This window comes from Urocitellus parryii, chromosome 10 (assembly GCF_045843805.1).
Source record: "Urocitellus parryii isolate mUroPar1 chromosome 10, mUroPar1.hap1, whole genome shotgun sequence".
NCBI lineage: Eukaryota > Metazoa > Chordata > Mammalia > Rodentia > Sciuridae > Urocitellus > Urocitellus parryii.
In genome coordinates this window covers 84,994,428-85,018,831 of record NC_135540.1, presented here as the reverse complement: position 1 = coordinate 85,018,831, position 24,404 = coordinate 84,994,428, and the positions used below count along the sequence as shown (strand labels likewise).

General features: G+C 36.6%; 1 protein-coding gene across 1 annotated transcript in view; it reads right to left on the bottom strand.

Annotated features, from left to right (window-relative positions):
- The window catches only part of LOC144257274 (broad substrate specificity ATP-binding cassette transporter ABCG2-like), a 38,979-nt gene that overhangs the window by 4,496 nt on the left and 10,079 nt on the right, over positions 1-24,404 (bottom strand). The window contains exons 6-13 of the mRNA XM_077803426.1: positions 22,082-22,218; positions 16,378-16,529; positions 11,924-12,028; positions 11,063-11,310; positions 7,580-7,662; positions 3,141-3,227; positions 1,922-2,043; positions 286-434 (exon numbers count right to left, since the gene is read on the bottom strand). Coding sequence (XP_077659552.1) covers positions 286-434; positions 1,922-2,043; positions 3,141-3,227; positions 7,580-7,662; positions 11,063-11,310; positions 11,924-12,028; positions 16,378-16,529; positions 22,082-22,218 — 1,083 coding nt within the window. The remainder of the gene's footprint in view (positions 1-285; positions 435-1,921; positions 2,044-3,140; positions 3,228-7,579; positions 7,663-11,062; positions 11,311-11,923; positions 12,029-16,377; positions 16,530-22,081; positions 22,219-24,404) is intronic.

The following is a 24,404-nucleotide window of genomic DNA, read 5'->3' as shown; positions in this document are numbered from 1 at the left end:
TTTCTAAAGTTCAAGGTCTTATTCAATACTATCAAGAAATGTCTTTTAAAAGCTCATCACTAAAGACATGTTCATACTAACGACATTGGAACACTAGCAAAATAAGCTTGGATAAAGTTGAGAAGGAAAGCTGGTAAATTCTCTAGAATATACCTCATCTAGACCTCCTGGAAGCGACCAAGTCCCATGTATAGAATACTCAAAGTAGGTTTTAAATGACAGGTAAAGGTACAAGGAAGAAAGAAGGGGAAATTTCCTTCTGAGAGAAGTACAGTTCATACTCACCAGCATTAACAGATAATAGGTACTTAAAACTGCTGCTATGAACAAACGTTGATGTGAACCTATAGCCAGTAGCAGGGAAGCAGTTGAATAGTACACCATCAAAACAGTAAGCATCATGATTGAGAAAGCTTCTGCCTCCAGTTTCAATCCTTAGAAAGAAAAGAAGGGTTTAGCACTGCTGCCTAGGTCAATATGTATTCAGGATCATTTACCATGCAAATAATGCTAATATTCAGAGCAATTAATACCTGAATGAAGAAAGTTACCCACATCCAACTACCATGGGCCAGCAATTTTAATTTTCACCTATATATAATTGCATGAAGTTACCACACAGATTTCTTTTGTACATTTACTTCCAAAGCACTTTTCCGTATAGCACCTCTGTTTTCCTATGTGGAATTAGGACAAACTTCAGAACTACTTAGATGGAGAGGCACAGGCAACACAACTGGTCAAATTATACTGCCTTCTCCTATACTCAGACATCACCACATTGCTCACTATTTGCAGTCACTGCATTACTGAAGAAACAGGGATCAGGTTTCACAACTTCAGTGGTTTTAATGCCTGGGGGAAAGAAAGGAATCTCCATACCTAAGTCTCCCAGACAAACCATCACATGGCTCTGTGATAGAGAATGGAATAAGATAAGTATACTTTAAAAAGTGTACCAAGCAAACATTCATTATATAGTTTAAAGATTTGGAACAGCTATAAGAACACTGATCAGGAGTCTGGGGCCTAGATACCATGATCAATTCCTTATAATACACCTCTTATTTGTAAACTGGAAGTTTTTGGTTCTTATACTATAGTGTGTTATCATAAATAGATATTTCCAGTGTATGTGAGAAAGAGAGAAACATATAGAAATTCAGAAGCAATGACCCTGGGGTAAAGTCTGAGAACAATGCAACAATGATCAAACCCCAAAGTAACCATCTTTTTCTCATTATTAAGGGTATAGGGAAAGAAGACATGTATACACAGATTCTTTACTTTTCTATATATCTCTGTAGACCTTATCAATAATACATACTAATCTAAATTTTATCTGTATATAGTCACATGTTGAGAGACAAAGAGAAACAATATAGATAGATAGGCAATAACTATCACAGCTCCTCAGCATAGTGTTGAGTTTTTTATAAATTATTTCTGTTTCTTCATGATACATGGCATCTTGGTAAAATGAAGTTTTGTAAATATTGAAAGTTCTGTTGAGTAGAGCATGAGGCATGTGTGCAATCCCAGTTCTTCAGTGGACTGAAGCAAGATGATCTAAATTTTCAGATAAGTCTGAGAAGCTTAGAAAGACCCTGATCAAGACAAAAATTTTTAAAACAGCTGGGGATGTATCTCAGAGATAGAGCATTTGTCTATCATCCATGAAGCCATTGGATTGATACCCAGCATGGCACCAAAATCAAAAACAAGAAGCTTCACTTGGGAAAGACTTGACAACAATACTCAACTGAATGGCTATTGTTGAGCATGCACAATGGATACACACTTCCCTAGTGGTGGGAAGTGTGTACTTCTAGTTGTAGGAACCATAAACATGCTTGCAAAAGAAATTGGTTTTAACACATAAGCAAAACTAAAGACACATTCTCTTTGTATTGTTACTTACCTATCAAGAAGTATGCTACACAAGTACATATAATTGGCAGCAAACTCCTGGGTAGTAATTCAGATACCAGTTTTCCAAAGAAGTAAGATGACACTTCATACCATCCACTAATAAGCTCTTGTCTACAAAACAAAAACACACACCACGCATCCCAGATTAGTCTAAAGCACAGCCCAGTGGAGACGCTGCTGTCCAGGTTCCTGCTGCCACCAGGTCTGCCACCAGCTGCCCACGGGCTCCAGGCTGACCCTCCCACCCTGCCCCCATCCCTTCTCCATTGCAGGTATAGCCTCCTGGAGGTGGGACACAGAGTCTGCATCTCCTCACTCTTCTCAGATACCCTGCTTCTCCTCTCAGGCTGACCCCCTCTTAGTAGTACCAAAAGGGCTAATCTTAGCAGTAACAGAAGATTTTCTTCACTCCAATTCTGACCCTGTAAAAGATGACACTGTTATTCTCCAAGGCCTCAAAGCAACTTATGATCCCTAAACTTTTTATACTTCTGCTACTCTCATGTTAGAAAAAGAAAATGACTTCTCCCTCCAACGATCACCAAGCAATACACCCATCAGCTACCAAACTCTCATCTTTCTTCTTCCTGATATCTTTCTCCTGAAATTCCAAACTCTTCCACCAGTATCTTCATTCCTTCCCTTTCTGATAATTCCAGTCCTTGGCATATAAATAGGGTAAAATATCTTCCATCTTTGAAAGCAGAAGAAACAACCCAGTCTGCTTTTTAGTGTAAGACTGCCCTCTTGATCTTTTCATTCCTTCATCCACTAAGGCCAACTGTACTCCCACCTCCAATTGCTAATCCTACAACTTAACTCTCTACCAAGAACTTCAAACTTTTCTTGCAAGGGTTATGGTGGCCTGCTATTTCCAAAAAACCTAAAGATACTTTTCAGCTCTTTATTGCTGGCTTTCTCTGTAGCACTGCAAACTAATGACCACACCTAATTCTGAAACTTTGTTTTCCTTTGGTGACAGGCCCCACAAGCTCTTGATTTTCTATTTCACTCTTGACTGCTTGTTTTCAATTAATTGTGATAACCTGCGTACATATTTCAAAAGCTCATGTTACACAATGATAAATACATACAGTTTATATTTGTCAACTAAACAAACCAAGAAATAAAAGAAAAATACTGGTAATCCTCTGGGTCACACCTTTGGCCCAATTATAGATCCACACCCAAAATAGAAACCTACTCACCTAAAGAGCTTCTCCAGTTCAACACTCTTTCCTCCTAACAGGCCGGCCAAACTCTGGAAGATAGTCAGTGTACAGAGTGCCCGGGCTCTGCCAGGACAGAAAAACAAACAAACAAACAAAATCCTCAGTCAGTTCAAAGCTATTAGATCAGCTTTCAACTCACAGGATCTCCTTCCACAAATTATATAACATTTTTCTTTAAAATAGAGTCTTTAGTATTTTGTTATGGCAGCCTGAGCTATCTGGTCAAAGAAATACCATCACCTTGAATTCAGTGTTTCTCTGTTTATATTTTAGGAATGAATGCTTGGCACCATTCCTAAAATATAAACAGAGAAACAGCAAATTTAATAAACTCCTCAGATGGTTAAAAATTTAATTAGCCAGTTTGATTTTAAAGTTGAGTCAAGAAAATGGTGAGACATGTGGAAGAAAAATGCCAGATGTTAGAAGGAACCCACACTCCGTTCCTTCAGACACACAGACAGCACACACATCAGCAAGGCCCGACAGTCATCCTTGACCAGGACAGCCACCTTCCTACAAGGTCTTCAAAAATAAATCAAAGAGATATAATTTAAGAAGAAAAAAAAATTCTGTGTACCTTCTCAGTAAAAGAATTGTGTTTTTTTTTTTTAAAAAATATATAATTTTTATGATTATATACCAACCTCCTGGAAATAAGAACAAGCTTCTCTTCAAACCAACTTAACTGATATAAATGATTTTTAATTGAAACATTTTGAAAAAAAAAAGATAATGTAGTACATCAATTAAGTGACATAAAAAACAAGAGAAAAAAATATTTTTAATATAAATTCAAGTGAACAATTCCAGCTATATTAAAGGAAAAACAGGAGTCCAGATACACTCCATATATTTTCCTAATGCCTAAAGAATGATGAAATAATAGTAACTGTAAATGTGTAAACATGTAAATGTTAATATGATAATTAAAATAAATAGGAAACAGCCATGCCTAGTAGATAATCAACTACATAACTCTGAGTCCAAAAATTTACCTTATGTAAACTTATAAGCTAATTTGAGATGCATAGGATATAGCAAAGATTCAGTTCAATATAGCTAATGATATTATAGTGTTAATAACTCTGAGAAAAAAGACAATGAAATTCATTCAGATACATAATATGATTTATTTTATATTACTTTTTATTATTACAGAACCAATTCATTCTAATTCTTTATAAGATAGTAACTCACATTTGTCATATCTAGTATTCATCTGATTGATTTTAATTTTTAATTTCAAATAAATCAAAATATACTTGCGCATATATGGTACAAAGTAATGATACTATTCATAAATATGTTAAATAATGAAGTCAAGGTAATTCAGGTGATCTCTACCACCTCAAATATTTATCATTTTTCATGGTGAAAACATTTGAAATTTAATCCAAGCAATTTTGAAAGATATATTATTATTTAGCATCTTCACAGCAATGAGCAATGTATCTCAAAAAATAAAAAAAAAATATGTGTCTCTTCAATCTGAGACTTTGTACCCTTTGATCATAATCTCCTCATTCTGCCCATCCCTCAGATTCTGGCAACCACCGTTTACTATTCTATTCTATGCTTCTAAGAATTATTTAATTGTTCTGGAATGTATGTATAAGTGAGAATATGTATTATTTGTTTTTCTGAGCCTGGATTAATTTACTTTCCATAATATTCTCCACTTCCATCCATGTTGTCACAAATGACAAAATTTCATTTTTCAGGGCTGAACAGTATTCCATTATGTATACATACTACATTTTTTTTCCCATTCATCTGCTGACAGGCACTTTGATTCCTTAACTTGACTATTGTGAATAGTGCTGCAATGAACATAGGACTGATGACACCTTTTTCACAAACTGATTTCAAATAATTTCCATAAATATCTAGAATTGGGACTAGTGGAATCATTTTAAAATACATTTTTCAAATTTGCTTAGCCATAACTATAACCTTATAAAGCTATTAAATCAAAGGTGCTCACACTCTACATAGAATTCAAAGCCAGTTCTTAGTTATACAGGTTAGAGAAAGTGCAAGGATAGTACTTGATCCCAAAGAAGAACAAAACCTTTGGCCTCCCTAGCAATTTCAAATGATAAAGGACTGATAGTCACTGCTGGAGAGTGCTTTAAGGACATAGTTTCCAAAATGATGCAAAACTACTGTTTTCTAATCAAAAGAATAAATCACTGATCACCCTAGGAGGGATTAGGTAAGCCACACACACAGGCTACTTTTACATAACCAAATGTCCACAGAAAATGTGAACAAAGGTAAGTCAAAAGGACAAATTAAAATAAGGTTGATGTCTAAATTCTTCAAAAATAATCTCAAGAAATTGACCAAGATGCTTAGCATAAACAATGTTTTTTGGAACCGGGGGTTGAACCCAAGGGCACTTTACCACTCAGCTCCAGCCCCAGTCCTTATTTTTTGTCTTGAGACAGGATCTTGCTAAGCTGCTGAGGCTGTTCTGACTCCACTTCCCAAGTAGGTGGGATTATAGGCAGTACCTGGCTCTGACATAAACAATTTACAGGGAAAAAAAATTTACACTGATATACAGTTTCAGAGGTTTCAGTCCACCCTTGGCTGGCTCCTTTGGTTGGGGTTAAAGCAGAATATTATGGCAGAAGTGATGCTGGAGGAAAGCTGCTCAGCTCATTGCAGCCAGGAAGCAGAGAGAAAGAGAGAGGAGGAGGGGCCAGGGAAAAGATCAACCTTCCACCAGGGCATGCCCCCAGTGACCTGCTACTTCCAACTAGGTCCCACACCCACGAGTCTTTCTAACTATCAATTGATAAATCCACTGGGGAGAAATGTGCCTTCATGATTCTATCACTACCCAAAAGCCTCACCTCTGAACACTCCTGCATTGGGGAACCCTTCAACACATGAGAGTTTGGGGGATAGTGTAAATCTAAACAATGCTCATTCTTAGTTTAGAAAATAGCCAGCCTTCTCCATGTATCAAAACAGACTCGACACAAGCTTTTACAATCACCCTCTATAATAAAATGGGGATAAGACCATACAGCCCCTTTGGCTGTTTAGAGGTAACCTTAGGCTCTGGATGACAAGCAGCCATCCCATCAGGTAGCCACATATGGTTCTCCATACATGAACTATGAGGAGGACCCTGGGTCTGGGATGTTGCTGAGCACCTATGTTCAGGACATGACACAGCCAGTTAAATCTCTCATCATGAGGAGAGATTAAAGGACACATTACAGTTGAAACTAGGCAACAATCACAACAAGTAATATGAGTGCTCCACACAACAGGAAAAACTGTGTTCTGTCCTCTTATCTGACACTCCTATGTTCCAAACAAACAAACAAACAAACAAAAATTCAAAGAAATTGACTCACTAGTAACAACAAGAACAGACAATCTTGATTACATCAAAAATAGAAACATTTATGTGTCAAACACATTACCAACAGAGTGAATAGATAACCCAAAAGATAGGAGAAACTATTCACAAATTAAGTAACTGATAAAGGATCAGAAATTCATAAATATAAAGAACTCCAAGTCAATAATAATGAAAAAATAAAACAATTAAATTTTTGAAAAGGCAAAAGACTTCACAAGATATTCACCAAAAATCCAATAGATCTCTATTATTTACAAAAATAAAAATGAACAAGTTCTGGTGGGGATGTGGAGAAACTGGGACCCTTGCCTGCTGCTGGAACAATGGAAAATGGTGCAGCTGCAGTGGAGGACAGCATGGCAGGTCTTGGAAATCTTAACAGAAAGTCCTTATCACCCAGCCATTCAATATACCCCATTGAGGTGAAAGCAGAGACTCACAGAGATAATTCTACTAATCGCAGTATTACTCACAATACTGAGTAAAACGGACCCCAAAAAGGGGTCAATGACACAGAGTTTCATGAATGGATGCATAAACAATATAGTGGACAATTAGTTGGCCTTAAAAAACAAATTCCAACATATACTAAAGTATGGATGAACCTTGAGAACATTATGCTAAGGGAAATAAGCCAGTCAAATGCAAAAAAAATATTATATGACTGCAACAGAGAAAGTCAAAGATGGTTGCCAAGGGTTGGGAGAGGTGGGTATGGAGACTTACTATTCAATGGTATGAAGATTGCATTTCAGAATATGGAAGAAAGGTCTGGAGGTGGATAGCAGTGATGGATGCTCAGTATAAATGTATGTGATGCCACTGAACTGTACATATAAAAATGGCTGAAAGGGTAAACTTCAGCTTGCATATAATTTACCACACATATGTATACATGTGTAAAAAAGAATATTGACTCTTTCCTGAGTTTTGCATCATACTTATCATAAATCCAAATTCTTGAATGGATGTCTACAAGCTTGAATAATGTAATGGAATTTTATCAAAATCAAGATCCAAATTTACCTACCTATGGTAGATGTCAGTACAATCATGTTTTAGTGCCAGGAAAAATGCACCTATGACCACTCCCAGAATGACTGCCACAGTTATCTTTTCAAAAAGAAAAATGAACATAAAAAGGGTAAGGATTTCAATTAGAGTTAAGATTTTTCATGTCATTTATTATTATATGATATATATATATATATATATATATATATATATATATATATATATATATATATAATCACATCTCTCCATTTCAATGAACACTTTAATGGTGTGGCCAGAGTCACTAAGCAGTATATGTTATGAAAATGCTATCTAAATTAGATGGCAAATTAAGGTATCTTTTCTTCAGGGAATTGGAAGGACAACAAGTAGACTACTGGACAAGCTAAAATTACTCTCAGTGTCCACCAGGCACTGTGAGTTAAGGGTCCAGTTCAATTCAGGTACTAAACCCACAAATGCTACTAAAGTTAACAGACATGCAGGGATCTGGGGAAGTCATTTGGGAACAAATGAAACTCAATACTATAACAGTATTAAAATATGAAATAATCAGTGAAGGACATTTATGGCATAAAGGAAAATAAAGTTTTAAAAAAATGAAGCATGATCTGTAAAGAATAGTTTGTGAGGACCCTAATCTGGAAAGACTTCCAAATAAATGCTGATGGTTCTACCAATGTGCAATATAAACAGGTAAACAAGAGTCTTTACTTTCATACAGAATAACTTTTAAGAATATTCAATTTTTTCAGTTTCAACACTCCATATTCTTAGTTTTTTTTTTCATTCCAACTTGACATCTTATACTACCAATAAGTATTAGGATGTTTCCTATAGTTTTCAAACATTTAACAAAACAAAGAATTGCATGACAACATCATGCACACTATTATGAGGTTACACATATTATTCTGTCTTACATTAAAACAAAAAGAAAACTAAGCATTAGTAGTGATAATGTCCATATATCTGAGCTTTGTGCATCTGGTTTGTTTTAAACACAAAGATGAAAAAGGAGTTCTCCCAAAATGTTACTCAGTCTTTGTTCAAATAGGTTGAAACAACATTTCTCAAGGATATGTTCTGAGGGATGTCTATAGCTTTCACTAAAAAAAAAAATCTATAGATGTTCAATATATTAATAGAAACAATGATTCTCAGACAGATTGATAACAATGTCTTCAAAATTGATTTAATCAGAAAAACTTTAGCACACTGAATAAACTCTAAATAATTTTATATAGATAATTCATTTATTCTAAGAACTTCCAAATACAACTGCTGGCTAGAGGTCAAGTCTGAACTGTATAAATAACTAGTTTAAATCAAAACATATTTATCAGGTTACAGATAGGGTCTTATAAGAAGGAAGCCATAAAACAAATCTATCTTAACATTTTAACAAATCTATCTTCAAAACTTAGGCAAAAAGAACACTCCAGTTTAAGAATCCTAAACCACAAGGATCATTAAACTATGCTCCACAGGTCAAATGGGGCCAACTACTGTTTTTTTTCTTCTGCCCACAAACTAATAACAGCTTTATAAAGTAAAAAAATCATAAAAATACTATGCCTTTTGATAGGAGATTTATATGAAAATTCATGATCCATGAATCAAAGTTTTAGGAGAACATAGCCAGGTTCATTTTTTTATGTATGACCTAAGGCTGCTTTCACTCTAATGTGAGAGGTAACTACCTGAGACAAGGACTATATGGACCTGAAAAGCCTAAAATATTAACTATTTGGCGCTTTCCACAAAAGAGTTTGCCTCTTCCTACACAAACATTCCAGCATTTACAAAATTGTTGAGATTTGTCCCACTAAACTCAGGGATCTCTAAGAGTTCTCCCCTTATTCTAGAGACTACTATTCTCTGAATATTGCTGGACTTCCTTTTGCAGAACTGAGTTCACTGATGAGACCAGAAGGCTGAACACCAAGCCTGGAGGCACTGGGCTTCTGTTTGCATCTTAAGGACACCTAGGACCCAATGCACAATCCTGGTGTATTTGCAAGTAGCTATGTCCTAATCATACTCTGTCCAGAACTACTACTTTGAGAAGCAAGTAAGAAACATGATACATAAATCATATGAAAGAATGAATGTATTACATCACATTGTTCAAAAATATATAATGCAGGTTGATAGATCTAAGTCATCTGACATGCTTCCAAATGACATCAAATTTGCTCTGAAACAGTAAAACTTTACCTTTGATTGGTAGGACATAAAACTGTCCATGGTCTGAGAGAAATGACTGATCAAAAGCACAACAAATATTTGCAGAAATTGACAATCTGACTCAAATACAGATGCAGGCAATAATTAAATATGAACATTATGATGGTTAACGTTAAATAGTCAGTAGTACTTCATTAGAGCCAACAAAGGCCATCTTTCAATACTTAACTGAAAATCAATGATTGATAATGTGCATTTGGTCCTAGGCCTCCTTAAGATGCAGACAGAGGCCTAGTGTCTCCAGGCTTGGTGTTCAACCGCAAACAATCAGCTAAACTGATTTCCTTACAAATGACAGAAAATGAACTGGAAGTTAGAAAAGCTTTGTATGACACAGGGGATAAAAACAACGAAAAACCTTGAGAAGTGATAATCAACAATGACCACAGAGCTAGCCAAAGAAGAAAATTATATTATATCATCCTAGTTAAGAGGGTTAACCTGACAGTGAATAGACTTGTTAAGTCTGGTTACTATCTGTGCATAAAATGCAAACCCTTTGAGGTATCTAGTGCTTTCTAAAGTTTAAAATCTCTGAATAAGAAGGTGAATTATAAGGAACAGCACTTTGCATACAGGATCCTCCACCAGACAGTGGGCAGCCCAGACAATGGTCAGCCTAGACAACTCTCAACTGTATTCATTAACATCATGTTCGCTCACTGCCACATTTCAAGGGCAAAACAACCCTCTTGCCCCTACTGCCTTTTGTCTCCCGTCCCTCTTCTCCCTCCTTTGGTGATTAAATTTTCTGTATAGACCTTTCTGCAATCTGATATATTAATTATCATGTCTCTACCCTCATAACAAATGAATTGCATGAGACCAGAAATGTTTATTTTTACTCATTTTGTGTACTGCTTTGTGAGTTCCCAAAATGCAACACATGATCCTGTGAATGACTCTGCAAATGAAAGTGGATAGCTATGCAATACCCATACATATCTGAGACACATTGTCTTTATTTTTTTTGAGGAAAATTTTTTTCTACTCAATATTACCCATTATAATTTGTCTAAATCAACAAAAATTCTGGGTGAGGTAATCCAAGAATCACTAAGAAACTTTCCCATAAGTAAAATTTGTGATTTTTTTTGTTGTTGTTCTATTGGCCATGATTACATACCAAATGAAGCAAGAATAATAAGTGAATGGAAGAGAATAAACCAATTCCTAAAGTAGATCATATCAAAACCATGTTAATTCTACAGGGGTATTTCACAGCATAATTAAAAGAGTCTCAGGTCACCTGAAATATGTTTTCTTCAGGATCACTCAGCAAGTTCTTGAAAAAACGCCAGACAATCCATCTGAGCTGATGATAGAAGGAGGTGATATAGGTGGTCTCCTTGAAGGCTGAGCTCCTCTTCTTCTGACCACCTGAGAGTTGATCTAACTCAGCTTTCGTTTCTCTGTAGATGGAGGAGTTGAGGTAAAACTCAGCTAATGTTTCTATGACTGGTATTTTCCCCTTGGAAAGCTCTTCAGTCTCGCTGACTTTCAAAGAAAAAATGAATAAAGAACAAAAACACTACTATCAGACAACAAGTTATTTAATCCATTTTTCTATGACTCCTTTCTTCAATAACAATTTGATTTTAGAGCTTGAATATAAAAATTACTAGCTTTATTGCCACATTTCACATTAGGAACACACAGGTGAATGAGCTGGCTACTACTATGATTGTAATTACAGATACAGGAAACTCACTGACCTTTTCCTCCCAACTTGGAACATAACTATTAAAATAAATATCTTCATACAGAGTGATAATGTTAATATAAAAATCTGGTCCTTTAATTCTACATGTTAATGCATAAAAAACTGTTTCTCATTTATAAGTACTATAACAATGAGCATATTTATTTTTAAATGGAAACCCCCCCATAAAATCAAAAGTAGCATATAAACGCTCACTCTTAAAACAAACAAACAAACAAACAAACAAACAAAAACCATAGCACTGACAGGTAGCAAAGTCTTTCTGCTGACTGGTATCAGAACACAACATTAATGCAAATTCACAAAGCCCTGTTAGAATATCTTTCCATATCACAAAACCTCAGCCAAATTGATTAGGCAAAAACTGTAAATCTGAGACTGATGTACCTTCATGCCCTTCTTCCTCTCTGTTTAATACCATAGCAGAAAATTCTCCATTAATGATCTCCAGAAAGAAGACTGCAGGGCTGTTGTACAGCTCACAGGGATAACCTGCAAAAGAAAGCACTCCAAAAACTCAACCCAATGGTCTTCAAAAGTAAAGAGGACTCACACAGTGTGAGACGGGTGAGACTAGGGAAGGCAGAATTATCATCTTCTCCCTCATTTTCATACATACATATATATATACATACATTCATACATACATACATACATACATATCCAACCAAATCTGGACTCTTTAGAACATATTACATTAGTTATTATCTACAATAAGTAGTAAAATTCAATAAGCTATCTAAATTTCCTGGTGTTTATCAATACTCCTTCATAAGACTAAGGCTAAGTACAGGAAGGAAGTTTTGAAGGCCCTGATGCATTGTATTCTGAGTTGATCCAGGAAATACTGGAATGGCAGTACTAATGACAACAAGATAGCTTTTCCACCTATTAAATTCATATTTCAAATTTATCATCTGTCAATCTGTCATAATTCCAAAGAGGAACAAATCCTTCAGAGTAGCATTCTGGAAAGAAATTGACCAGTACAGTACACGTGAACTCTTTCCTTCATTTGTAGTGGCATAAATCATCTAAACTTTGCCTGTGGTCTGATTCTTATCTCCTCTGGACTCCCCAGACCCATACATGCTTGGGTACTTTTTAAATTTTTTTTTAAAGAGAGAGAGAGAGAGAGAGTGAGAGATAGTTTTTTTCTTTAAAGAGAGAGTATGAGGAGAGAGAGAGAGAGAGAGAGAGAGAGAGAATTTTTTAATATTCTATTTTATTTTATTTTTTTTTTTTTTAGTTTTTGGCGGACACAACATCTTTGTTTGTATGTGGTACTGAGGATAGAACCTGGGCCGCACGCACACCAGTGGAGCACGCTACTCCTTGAGCCACATCCCCAACCCCCATGCTTGATTATTTTTAAAGAAGAGATATTAAACAAAAACAAATTTAAAAAGACAACTGCTTGGGGTCATAGAGAAGCATCTATGATCATACCCAAATATCTCTGAAGCAGATTGTATGAGCTGTTAAAAAATCACATAATTTAATAAAAAAATCAAAGAATCAGTCATCCCTGAAATATTGGTCTAATCAGATTTGGGATTAGCCATTCCATTGACTAATAGATCACTCACACCCATTTAAGTCCTAAATCTTGAGTCTACTGTTTCTAGAAAGTTAAGTAGCATCTCCATGAGCTCTCGTGAAGGCAGAGCAAGATTCCATGTCACGGTAAAAACTAAAAAAGCAATATGTTATAGGTCTCAAAATAATAATATTGGGCCATTCCATAAATATTTAACTGACAGAATAACTGGATATAAATCCAAGTAGTTAAATTTTGAACTTTCAGGGAAAGATCACTGTTATGGTTTGGATATGAATTTCCCCAAATATTCATGTTGTTTTAATCAACTGTGACCAAAAGACCTGAAAATAAAAACATAGAGGAGGAAAAGATTATTTTGGCTCATGATTTCAGAGGTTCAGTCCACCATCAGTCAACTCCGTAGTGGTGGGCCCAGGCGAGATAGAACATCATGGGAGAAGGGCATGGAGTAGCAAAGCATCTCAGGACATAATAATTAGGAATTAGGGAGAGAGGTTCACTCACCAGGAACAAAATATAAGCCCAGAATATATGTCCTCAGTGACCTACTTCCTCTAGCCACCCCCTATTTGCCTATAGTTATGATCCAGTTAATATATACCAATGGATTTATCCGTTGATCAGGTTATACCTCTCATAGTCTGATCAATTTACCTCTGAACATTGTTATGCCCTCTCACACATGACCTCTTGGGGAAAACCTCATATCTAAACCACAACACATGTGTTTAAGGCATGGTACACAATATAGCAATCTCATAAATTAATAACTTCAATGGACTACTGTGTGGTGGGAGGAATTAAGTCACTGGAAGTATGCCCTGGAAGAATTTATCATGCTCCTGATCTCCTCTCCCCTCCCTCCCTCCCTCCCTCCCTCTCTCTCTGTCTCTGTCTCTCTGTCTCTCTCTCTCCCTCCATCTCTCCCTCCCTCCCTCCTCACTGGCAAGAGTTGCACAGTTTCCACCACTACACCTTTCTGCCATGATGTTTCTCACCAAAGGCCCAAAGAAATGAAGCTTAGTTCTCACCTAAGGCCAAAAGCAATGCATATAGCTGTAATGGAGTGAAACCTCCAAAACCATGAGCCAAAATAAATCTTTCCTCCTCTAAGTTACTGTTATCAATTATTGATCACAACAATGAAGAGTTGATTAACAAGAAGTGTGGTCATTGCTGTGACTATACCTGACCATGTGCTTCAGAAGCCTTTGAAAATGATTTGTGGGAGGAATTTGGAAAAATGTGGAGATACAAGATAAAGAAACTTTGGAATGTTGTAAGCAGAGGTTAATGAACAATTATGGTGTGATCTCAGGAGACCAGAATGTCAACAAGAATGTGGACAGTAAAGATTGTGTTCATGAGATTTCAGATTGTAATGAGGACCGTTTTGGGAACTGGACTAAAGTCCATAACTGGTATATTCTATCAAGGAAGTTGTTTCCATTTTGTTCGACACTCTCTGAGGCTGAATTTAAAGATGATGAACTAACTAATCTACTGGAGGAAATTTCAAGGCAACAAATCATTGGGACTGTGGCATAGTTTTTGCTAGTAGCTTTTAGCCATATTTTTAGTGAGAAATGGCAACAAGAAGCAGAGAAGAAACATTTAAAATTTGTCTGTTTGGCCAGAAAAACACTTGTAAAACTGCAAATAAGGAAGGTGTGGTTGCTAAAGAAATCAGAGCCTTTAAAGAGAAACCAATGTTTCATGGAGAAAAAAGGAAAGATGTTTAAAGGAGTAAAAATGATAACTAGTTTGAAAGACTCTGCTTTGAGAAGAGAGACCTGGGTTACATTGCAGGCACAGGGCCACCTAGAAACTTGTCCTGCCAGGACTCATTTCATTGTCCAAGCACTCAGTAGCTGCTACAGCTATTGTTTGAGCAGACCCAGCTACTGTTCCTACAGGCAGTGGGCCTTGGTGCCATCTGTGTTGTGCCAGTTTTAAATAATGCAGAATTCTGAAGTAGGGGGTTCATGAAAGTTTTTACCCAGATTTCAAAGGAAGGCCTGGGAGATAGGAATTTGTGTCAAGGTTGCAGTCTCTGCAGACAATCCCTGAGAGGGTGATGTGAGATTCTGTGAGAGGAAGCTAAATCAGTAATGGAGTTGCCAGGACTAAGAGATGCCATGAACCATGGAATGTATGCTGAGGAAGGATATATGCAAAGAACAAGGCTTTTTTGGAGACTGTTTATTCCCTTTTGGAATGGAAATGTCTACTCTGTTCCATTGTATATTAGAAACATGTAACTTACCTATTATTATCTATATGGGCACACAGCTAAGGTGTTACCTTGAGTCTCACAGAATACTTTGGATTTAGAGTTTTGAGAAATGTTGGAATTGTTAAAGACTAGAGGAACTTATAGGACTGAATGCATTTTACATTATGAGATTAACATGAGCCTTTTGGGGTTGGGTCAGAATATTATAGTTTGGATATAAAGTATACACTTTAAATACTTAAATACTAAAGAATTTAAGACTCAGTCTCCAATGTACAGAGATGGAGATTTTAAGAAATTATTTGATTATGAGGGCTCTAACTTCCTCAGGAAACTAATTCATTTCATGGGATAATAATGAGAATAGATTACTTAGAAGTGGGACCTAATTTGAAAAAGTAGGTCACTGGGTTCATGCCCTGGAAGGATTTATTTTGTCCCCAACCCATTTCCTCGCCTTTCCTCTCCCCTCCCCACCTTTCCTTCTCATTCTCTCCCTCCTCTTTCTCCTCTTCTTCTTTTTCTTCTCTCTCTCTCCTCCCTCCTTCCCTCCTTCTCTCTCTCCCCCTCTCTCTCTCTCTCTCTCTCTCTCTCTCTCTCTCTCTCTCTCTCTCTCTCTCATCTCTCTTTCTCTTTCCTGGTTGCCATGAGCTGAACAGCTCTCCTCCACCGTTTTTCTGCCTCACCTCAGGCCCAAAGCAATGAAGCCAGTAGACTGTGGACTGAAACTTCTGAAACTTGAAGCCAAAAACCATCATACTTTTTGTAATTAGTTTTTCTCAGACATGTGTTATAGGAATGAAGAGGTAACCCACACAGTCACTGGGAAGCAGAACAGCCATAGGACCAGTACAAACACTCTCACACACATATGCTGCCATATGAAGATAATGTTTGGCAACAAAGTGACTAAGGATGTTTTAGAGTAGCAGAACCTGAGGTAAATTTATACAAAGATCAAACAGCACTCCCATCAACACCTCTGTTCTCTCCCAGAATTCCAAGAATGAAGGATCTAGTGCATGAAAAAGTCAACCAAACCTGCTGATGCAAAGTATTCCAAAGCCTTCTGTGCAGGACCTTGGTACAATAGTTTTCCTGAGGCCAATAAGGTGAGGCTGTCAAACAGCTTGAAGATGGAATACCGAGGGTGATTAATGGTAAAGATGATTGTTGGTCCCTGCTCAGAAATCCTAAGCCAAAAGAGGGAAGATAATGAATCATTACACATCGGAACCTTGCCCTTCCTAATAAAACAGTTTATTCTTACTACTAAAACAAGAGTTCGAAGTTCAACTTCATTTTCTCTTATAGTCTTATCACCTAATCTTATGTTACCTACATTACACCTGGGGAATCTAAATTCAACATTTTTTAAAACTATTTTTCTACTTGTAGTTGGACACCATACCTTTATTTATGTATCTTTTGGGTTTCTTTTTTTTAGTTGTTGATAGACCTTTATTTTTTAATACATGGTGCTGATGATTTAACCCAGTGTCTCATTTATGCCAGGCAAGTGTGCTATTGCTGAGCCACAGCCTCACTCCTAATTCAATGTTTTTATTAGTACTAAATTGTTAGAAATTCACTTTAATATGCAATTTAAAAATTAAACATGGTATCATTCTTTATTATTTCAACAACATTGCAACTAAAAAAAAATTATGATGGGCTGGAGATATAGCTCATCAAAAGTGCTTTCCTAGCATATGTAAGACCCTGGGTTTCATACCCAGATATGCAAAAAAAAAAAAATCAAGATTTTTGTGCACTTTAGTAATTATTATGAAAAAGTAGTAATTATTATGGGCTTTGTATCTTTAATAATAACAACTAAGGGAATTTTTTATTTGCTTGTTTTGAAAGAATTTTTCATATACATTATTAATATTCTTTGTGTTCTAAACAGGATTTAACTTGGCAGCATTTAGAGTCAGTTTTTTCCTTGGAAGAATTTTGCAGTGTTTATAAGTACCATAAGAGCAATTAAAATACATAATCAAGATAAATAAAAAAGATGATTCTTACCAAGAAAAATAAAAAATAAAAACATTAGGCTTCTGAAAAGATGGTACATCGACTGTCTAGAATCTACTATAGGGCTTGTTAAAAATACAGATGCCTGGACAGTCCTCCTAGACACTGAATTAGAATTTCTGAGGATGATACAGGGAGTCCATATTATTAACAAGCTGTCCAGGCAACCTACAAGTATAATCAAGTTTGAGAAGTAGTAATAGAGTAAATAGTAAGACAACAGTACGGGCTGGGGATGTGGCTCAAGCAGTAGGTAACACGCTTGCCTGGCATGAGCGGGGCTCTGGGTTCGATCCTCAGCACCATATAAAAACAAAATAAAGATGTTGTGTTCACCGAAAACTGAAAAATAAATACTAAAAAATACTCTTTCTCTTCTCTCTCTCTTAAAAAAAAAAGACAATAGTCATACAAATAATTCTCATTGATGATTTGTCTTCTATCACTTTAGGATTAGTTTTCCTTTTTTCTACCTTGATAAAACAATGGACATTCTGAAGTATGTACTATGAAATTGCTAAACGCTTTAGAAATTACTTCATTTTAATTTTCACACTATTGTAATAAGGTAGTTTCAATATTATAATTTCATAACTTTTAACAGGAAAAGCTTAAAAGTTAAGCGAATACCCACTAAGTCACAATTATGAAGAAGTAAGGCTATGATTCTATCTCTGGTTTAATTTGTGATAGAAATAGTGTTAAAAGGCCATTTCACATGAGTTATTACTATGGATGCAAAAAATAAAGGTAAAAATGTTCAAAGTAGATATTTAAAATGTTTATGAGCCAGGTGTGGTGGTATGTGACTGTAATCTCAGCTAGGCAGGAGGTTGAGGTAGGAAGATTTCACGTCTGAAGTTAGCCTAAGCCACTTGGTGTACCTCTGTCCCAAAATAAGAAGTAAGAAGGTCACAGGATCAGTGGTAGAGCACACTGAGGTTCAATCCTGAGAGCAACAACAACAACAACAACAACAACAAAACTTTAGAAGACCCACTTCAATCTACAAATTTGATTAGTTCCTAGTATAGTTTAGTGCCCAAGGGTGCTCTGCCCCAAAGAGATTTGGGCAAGAAGACCAACAATTTCAATAGAATGTGGAATAGATATAGCTAAGGGTTCCTTGTAAATGCTAACAACCTAGGCTAAAGATGATACAAGTGGAACATCAAAAGGACCAACAGGACTCAGCTAAGAAAAGGATACTCCTGGTCAAAGAAACTCAGTGTTACAAAGCAAGAGGTGTGTTTATATGTGTCTGAGAGGCAGTGACTTGGTATTAAATGAATAAGGTAACTAAAGAGACTACAAAAGGAGAATTACAAGCCTAAGATTGGCCCTTCTCTCAGAAACTGGAACTGTATTCAGTAGACATCATTGAGCTGGTAGACAACTAGAAGCAGGAAGCAGAATTGTAGGAGAGCCCTGCTACCCAAAGTGTGATTGGATGGGCAGTGGCATTAGTATCAGTATTTCCTCTTAAAGTCCTCTAGGGGAAACCCTGGGCTCCACCTCAGACTTAAAGAAACAGAATCTACAATTTAATCAGACTCCAAGTGATGACTGTGCATAGCAGGGCTTGATCTCTGCAAGAGGCAGGATGCTACTCAGTAAGAAACATAAAGGAAATAGTTACAATATTCTGTATCAATTCATCATTGTCTAATGAACACTGCCAGCAGAGCTGTAGATAATAAAAAATTTCCTGGGTATGTTCTATAAAGGTACCCGAACTCCAGGCCCATAACCTGGCATCTTCATTTATATGTATGTTGACATCTAGAGCATAAGATATTTAAACAAACAGCCATCTTTGCATCGTCTTGTTTTTTCTCTCCTATCAGAAACTTTCTCATGGGTGCATGGCAATCAGAGAAAGCAAAGTAAGTACTAGGGGAAGCCATGAAGGTGGTGTGTCAGGCACCTTACAGTATGAAGTAGAGGGGTTTCCAGAGGTAGGAGACAAAGATATAGCCCAGAGCAAGTGGCAGACTGGTTGCATTAAACAATTAAATCATAGACAGACCAAGTAAGTGAATATATTAAAATAAAAGGAGTCACATCTCTCATGGTCTGAAGTGACTTGCAAAGGCTGAAAGGGAAAGAACTAAAAATGACACAGAGGTATTGGACTGGAAATAAAAATAAAAATATGAACTCATGGGTATCTAAATATATACTCTTATTTAAACAGCAATTATTACAGAAATATGTTTACATATTTTTATAATATACATACATATATACACAGAGAGAGAGAGACAGAGAGAGAGAGAGACAGAGAGAGAGAGAGAAAGAAGGACTGAAAATATTGCTCAGGTGTAGAGTAAGTGCTCAGCAAATATGAGGCCATGGGTAGGAACCCTGCCACACACACAATAAAAATCCCACTACACACACACACACACACACACACACACACACACACACACCTGTATACACACATATAAAATTCATGTAGGGCCAATGTTTCCAAATAAAATAGAATATATTTCCATATTTTATATAAACACATACAGTAGGCCTAAGTATGCCTACTGAAGATCTAAAAGCAATGCCACTCCAATAGCAGTGAGCACAATAGCAACCATATTTTGGTTTTTTAATATTAATTAAACCAGAACAAACCACATCCATCCACAAATAGCTAACTCAGGAAAAGTGCAACATAAACATGGAACATCACAGTGACTACAAGTAATGATGGAAGAATGATCAGGGAGAGGTCAAAAGAACACACAGACCATTGAAAAGCCATCCCCTAGTCAAATAAGGATCAATTTAATCATTAAAACAGTGAAGAAAAGCAGATTCCAACCCATTGCATCACACAGAAAATGAACAGGGGAAAAACTCTTCTTTAGATAAAATGTCAACAATTACCTGTTAGGCAACTACCACAAGAACAGGAGTTATTAGCTTACGCTAAAATTGGTAGGTGAGATTTGAGGAGGAACACAATCTTGGTATAATAGGAAATTATCTTCCCAGAAAAAAAAATACTAATCTACTCTAAAGAAGAAAAGTACTTTCCCAGCAGAGAAGCCCAGCAGACCCCAACATGATCAAATGAGGGAAGTTCACACCACCTATGAGACCGGAATCTGCTCATGGAACATAGGGATGGATCCAGTAGAGGGTCACCCCATGAAATCCACCAAAACTTGCAAGGGCGTGACAGACAGGAAAGGACTGTGATACTCACACAGATTATCAAACTAACCAAAACAGGAACACCAGAAAAGACATGTTTCAGTGAAGAATCCCAAGGCACTGCAGGAAACAGACACTGCAGGGGAAGCTGGTGGCATGTGACTAGAGTCTAAGCACTGGATGGTTGTGAAGCCACCACTGTCAACTTCCTTACCTGAAGGCTGGTGTATTGGAATGTCCTTGCCTCTTGGAATTTACACTGGGGAGAATTTACCAGAGATGGAGAATGAGGTCAGAAAAAAACTTACACAGGTGGAACATAGATGGAGGAAGAGGGAAGCAAATGCAGTAAAATAGAAGTTAGGGAATCCAGGTGAGGGAACTGGGAATTTTTTTTTTCATTAAACTTTTCTTAGAACTTTCCTGTCAGTTTGAAATAATTTTTTATAATTTTAAAGAAGATGTTTAAAAATTAATCTTAAAAATTTCTCCTATTACATTCCTGCCAGTCTCCTTTCTTGATAGAAATGAATGACTTTTTTTCCCATTGTTCTACTTTTCCAGGCCCCCACTTAGGATTCATAACAGGCCAAGTCCATTTCCTAAGCTCATCCAGTTGGTTCCACCTTCAAAAAAGACCCAGAACCCATGCTTTTCTTACCACCTGACCACCAGCATCCTAGTAGGTCGGGGCCTACTTCTGCAGCTATTTTTTGGTGTCCTTCATTCACCTTGGCCTCATTGTGCAGTCAATGCTGACACTCTCAAAATGTCCCTGGACCTTAGCAGCAGAAAATATGTCTCACAGGGGCCAATGAGGTCTATGTATTCTGTCCCAAGCCCAACTTTACTTTACATAATTTCTAATTGCCTGAATTGTGGCCTCTCCAAAACTGATATGTTAAAGTCCTAACACCCAGCACCTCAGAATGTGGCTACCTCTGGAGAGTCTTTAAAGAAATCACTAAGATTAAAGAAGGTCATTAAGTGGTGAGTCATCTGACTATGTCTATTGAAGGATCCAAGAAGATACAACTTGTAGACACCTTGATTTCAACTTCCAGCTTTCAGAGCTGGAAGAAAAGTAGTATCTGTTATTCAGCCCCCCAGCCTGTGGTCTTGTTATAAGAGTCTAGCAGCCAACCTGCACTGGGTTCTGTCCCTCTGGCCTCTCTGATACTCCACACACATCAAGCATCAAGCATCAAGCATGCTATGCCTCAGGGCCACCGGCTGCTCCTTCCAACCAGAACTCTGCTGACAGAAAGAGCAGGACTCACTCTGTCACAGGTCTCTCGTCACATACTTGTGGTCCTCCTTGACTATCCTGTTTTTTAAAACAATTCCTCACTCCCTTCATGGCCTTTCTTCCCCAAGTTGTTCATTAATTTTTCTTAATAACACTTCTTTGCTCCTTGACTATTTCTCTTTAAGAAGAAAGGAAAGAATTTTGCTCTTCACTTCTGAAACCCTGGCACACTGAACCCCTGGTACATAGAAGTGATCCAATTGTAAATAAATAAAAGAACAATCTTCCTACAGTATTTACCTTTTCAGGAGCAAAAGTACAGTATTTGCTGTGCTTATATGTAAACCAGTTGTTGGTCGATCCAAGAATAAGATGGGAGGATCAGCAATCAGCTCCATTGCTACACTGGTCCTTTTTTTCTCTCCTCTAGATAAAACCTAAAACACAGATTATTACATTATCAACAAGAACCACTATGGTCACCACCATAGGGAATTAACTTCATTTGGTGGATTAACTTGATTCCTACAAGATACTTTTTCTCTATTACCCTCATTATTCTTAACAACAAATAAATGGACATCTGAAAGAAGAAGGAGGTCTCTATTTGAAGAGATAAGTACCTGGAGGCTAAGGGCAGAGGATCCAAGTGGCTGGACCTGATATGAAGCTCACACTTTAACATTCTGTATATTCCTCACCAAGTCAAAGGTTTAAAGACAGTGAGTAACAAAACTAAAAGATATGGACCTGACACAGTGAAACCACAGTCTAAAACAGGAGATAAAGCTAGGAGATGAAAAAGGAAAACACCTTAAGTATTCTATTAGTCTTCTAACAACAACCCCCCACACACACACACACACTTCATTGCTACTGACAAAAGTCCCTGAGTGGACTTATGAAAAGGGTACACTTGAAGCCAGGAGAGCTCTCGTTCTACTATATCACATAAGCACTTTTTAATTCCCATCAGATTTCCTAAATTGATACCAGCTACACCCTAACTCAATACAGAATTCCCAATTAATCATTTCAGATAAAATCAGGAGGTGGGATAGTCCGCAGGTACCTAGTTCAAACTTTTCAACCAGTCAATATCATTGTGTGTGCTGAGAGGACTAGAATACTTCTGGGGAGAAAGGCAGTAGGGAACAATTCTCAAATGAAGAGTCTCCAAAAGAAATAATCAAATGCAACTCATAGCCCTTGATTGGGAACTTTTAATAACTGAGCTTTAAAAAGACGTCTGAAGACAATTTAGGAAATGTGGATGAATATGGTTTGACATAGTTGGTGATATGAGGACATGAAGTTAGTTGGTAATGGCTTTGTGGGAAGGTAGGCAAATGTCCTTTTTTCCCAATGCATATAAGTATTTTGTGGTGAAATATCATACAAATTTGTATAAAATAGTTCCGTAAGACAGAGTTATAATAATTATGAGAGATGTTAACAATTGAGAAATCAAGGTGAAGAGTACTAGTAATTATATTAATTTCCATATAATTAACATAATAATAGATACATACTAAACATAATGTATAATATATAAATAATACAATGTACATATAATATATAACTATTATATTAATTACCCTAAATCACATCATTATAGTAATCAGACCATCTTGTCTAGATTTCTGTTATGTTCAAAATATCATAAAAACTAAAACTATATAAAATTATTTGATACTATTAGAGTATGTTAATTATAAGAAATCAAAAACAGCCTTTACATATGTTCCCCAGAAATCCAAGAAAGTAACTAAGGACAATGAATAAAATGGTAAAGAACAGAGTTAAAAAAAAAAAAAGTACCAAACTAGAATGAGAAGATCAAATAAATAAAGAGAGCCAAGGAAAATAAAATCAATACTCAGTAATAAAAAATAAGTAGCATCACAGGACTATTTTTCTAAATAAAACACTTCACATAAAGCCTATCAGCAAGTATAATAGGAAGCAGCAGCCAATAGGATGCTCCACCCACATTCTTCATTTTTTTAGGAGGGAAGATCGGGGGCTTCATTCAAAAACACTACATTCTAAAAAACTCATCATCACATACAGCTCCAAATATCTGCTCAGCAAACCCTCCACATGGAGTGGTAAACTGTAAAGTTCATTCATTCTCTCCATGATCCTGCAAACCCACAAAAGGTTGAGTTACTTAGTCCACTCTATTACTCTTGCCCACAAACGTACTTCTCAAACCTAAGAGCCTGGTAGATGAGTCTGGAAATAAATATTGGCAGAAAAAAATGGGAATGAGGAGAGGATGAGAAAAAAAAACTGCCAAAGATAAGCTATAGAAAAAATTAGTAGCAACGCAAATTAGAAGTCAGTCCTACTGTGATCAAATATAATTCTGGAAGTCAAATTACAGACAAGTTATATATACAAAGAAATAATACCTGGAACTTGTCGTTTATCAATTCCAGAAATATGCCTCAAAAAAGCCATGGAACAAAGGTCCCAGGAAGAAGAGAAAGAAAAGAGCAGTGAAAGTCAGGAAGAGAAAAACAGGAAGAAGAAAAGTTAGAGCAAAGACATCAAATGAGCCCTGACTACAGCAATGAGACCACACTCCACTCCAGGGATTCCACCATCTTTAAGATTG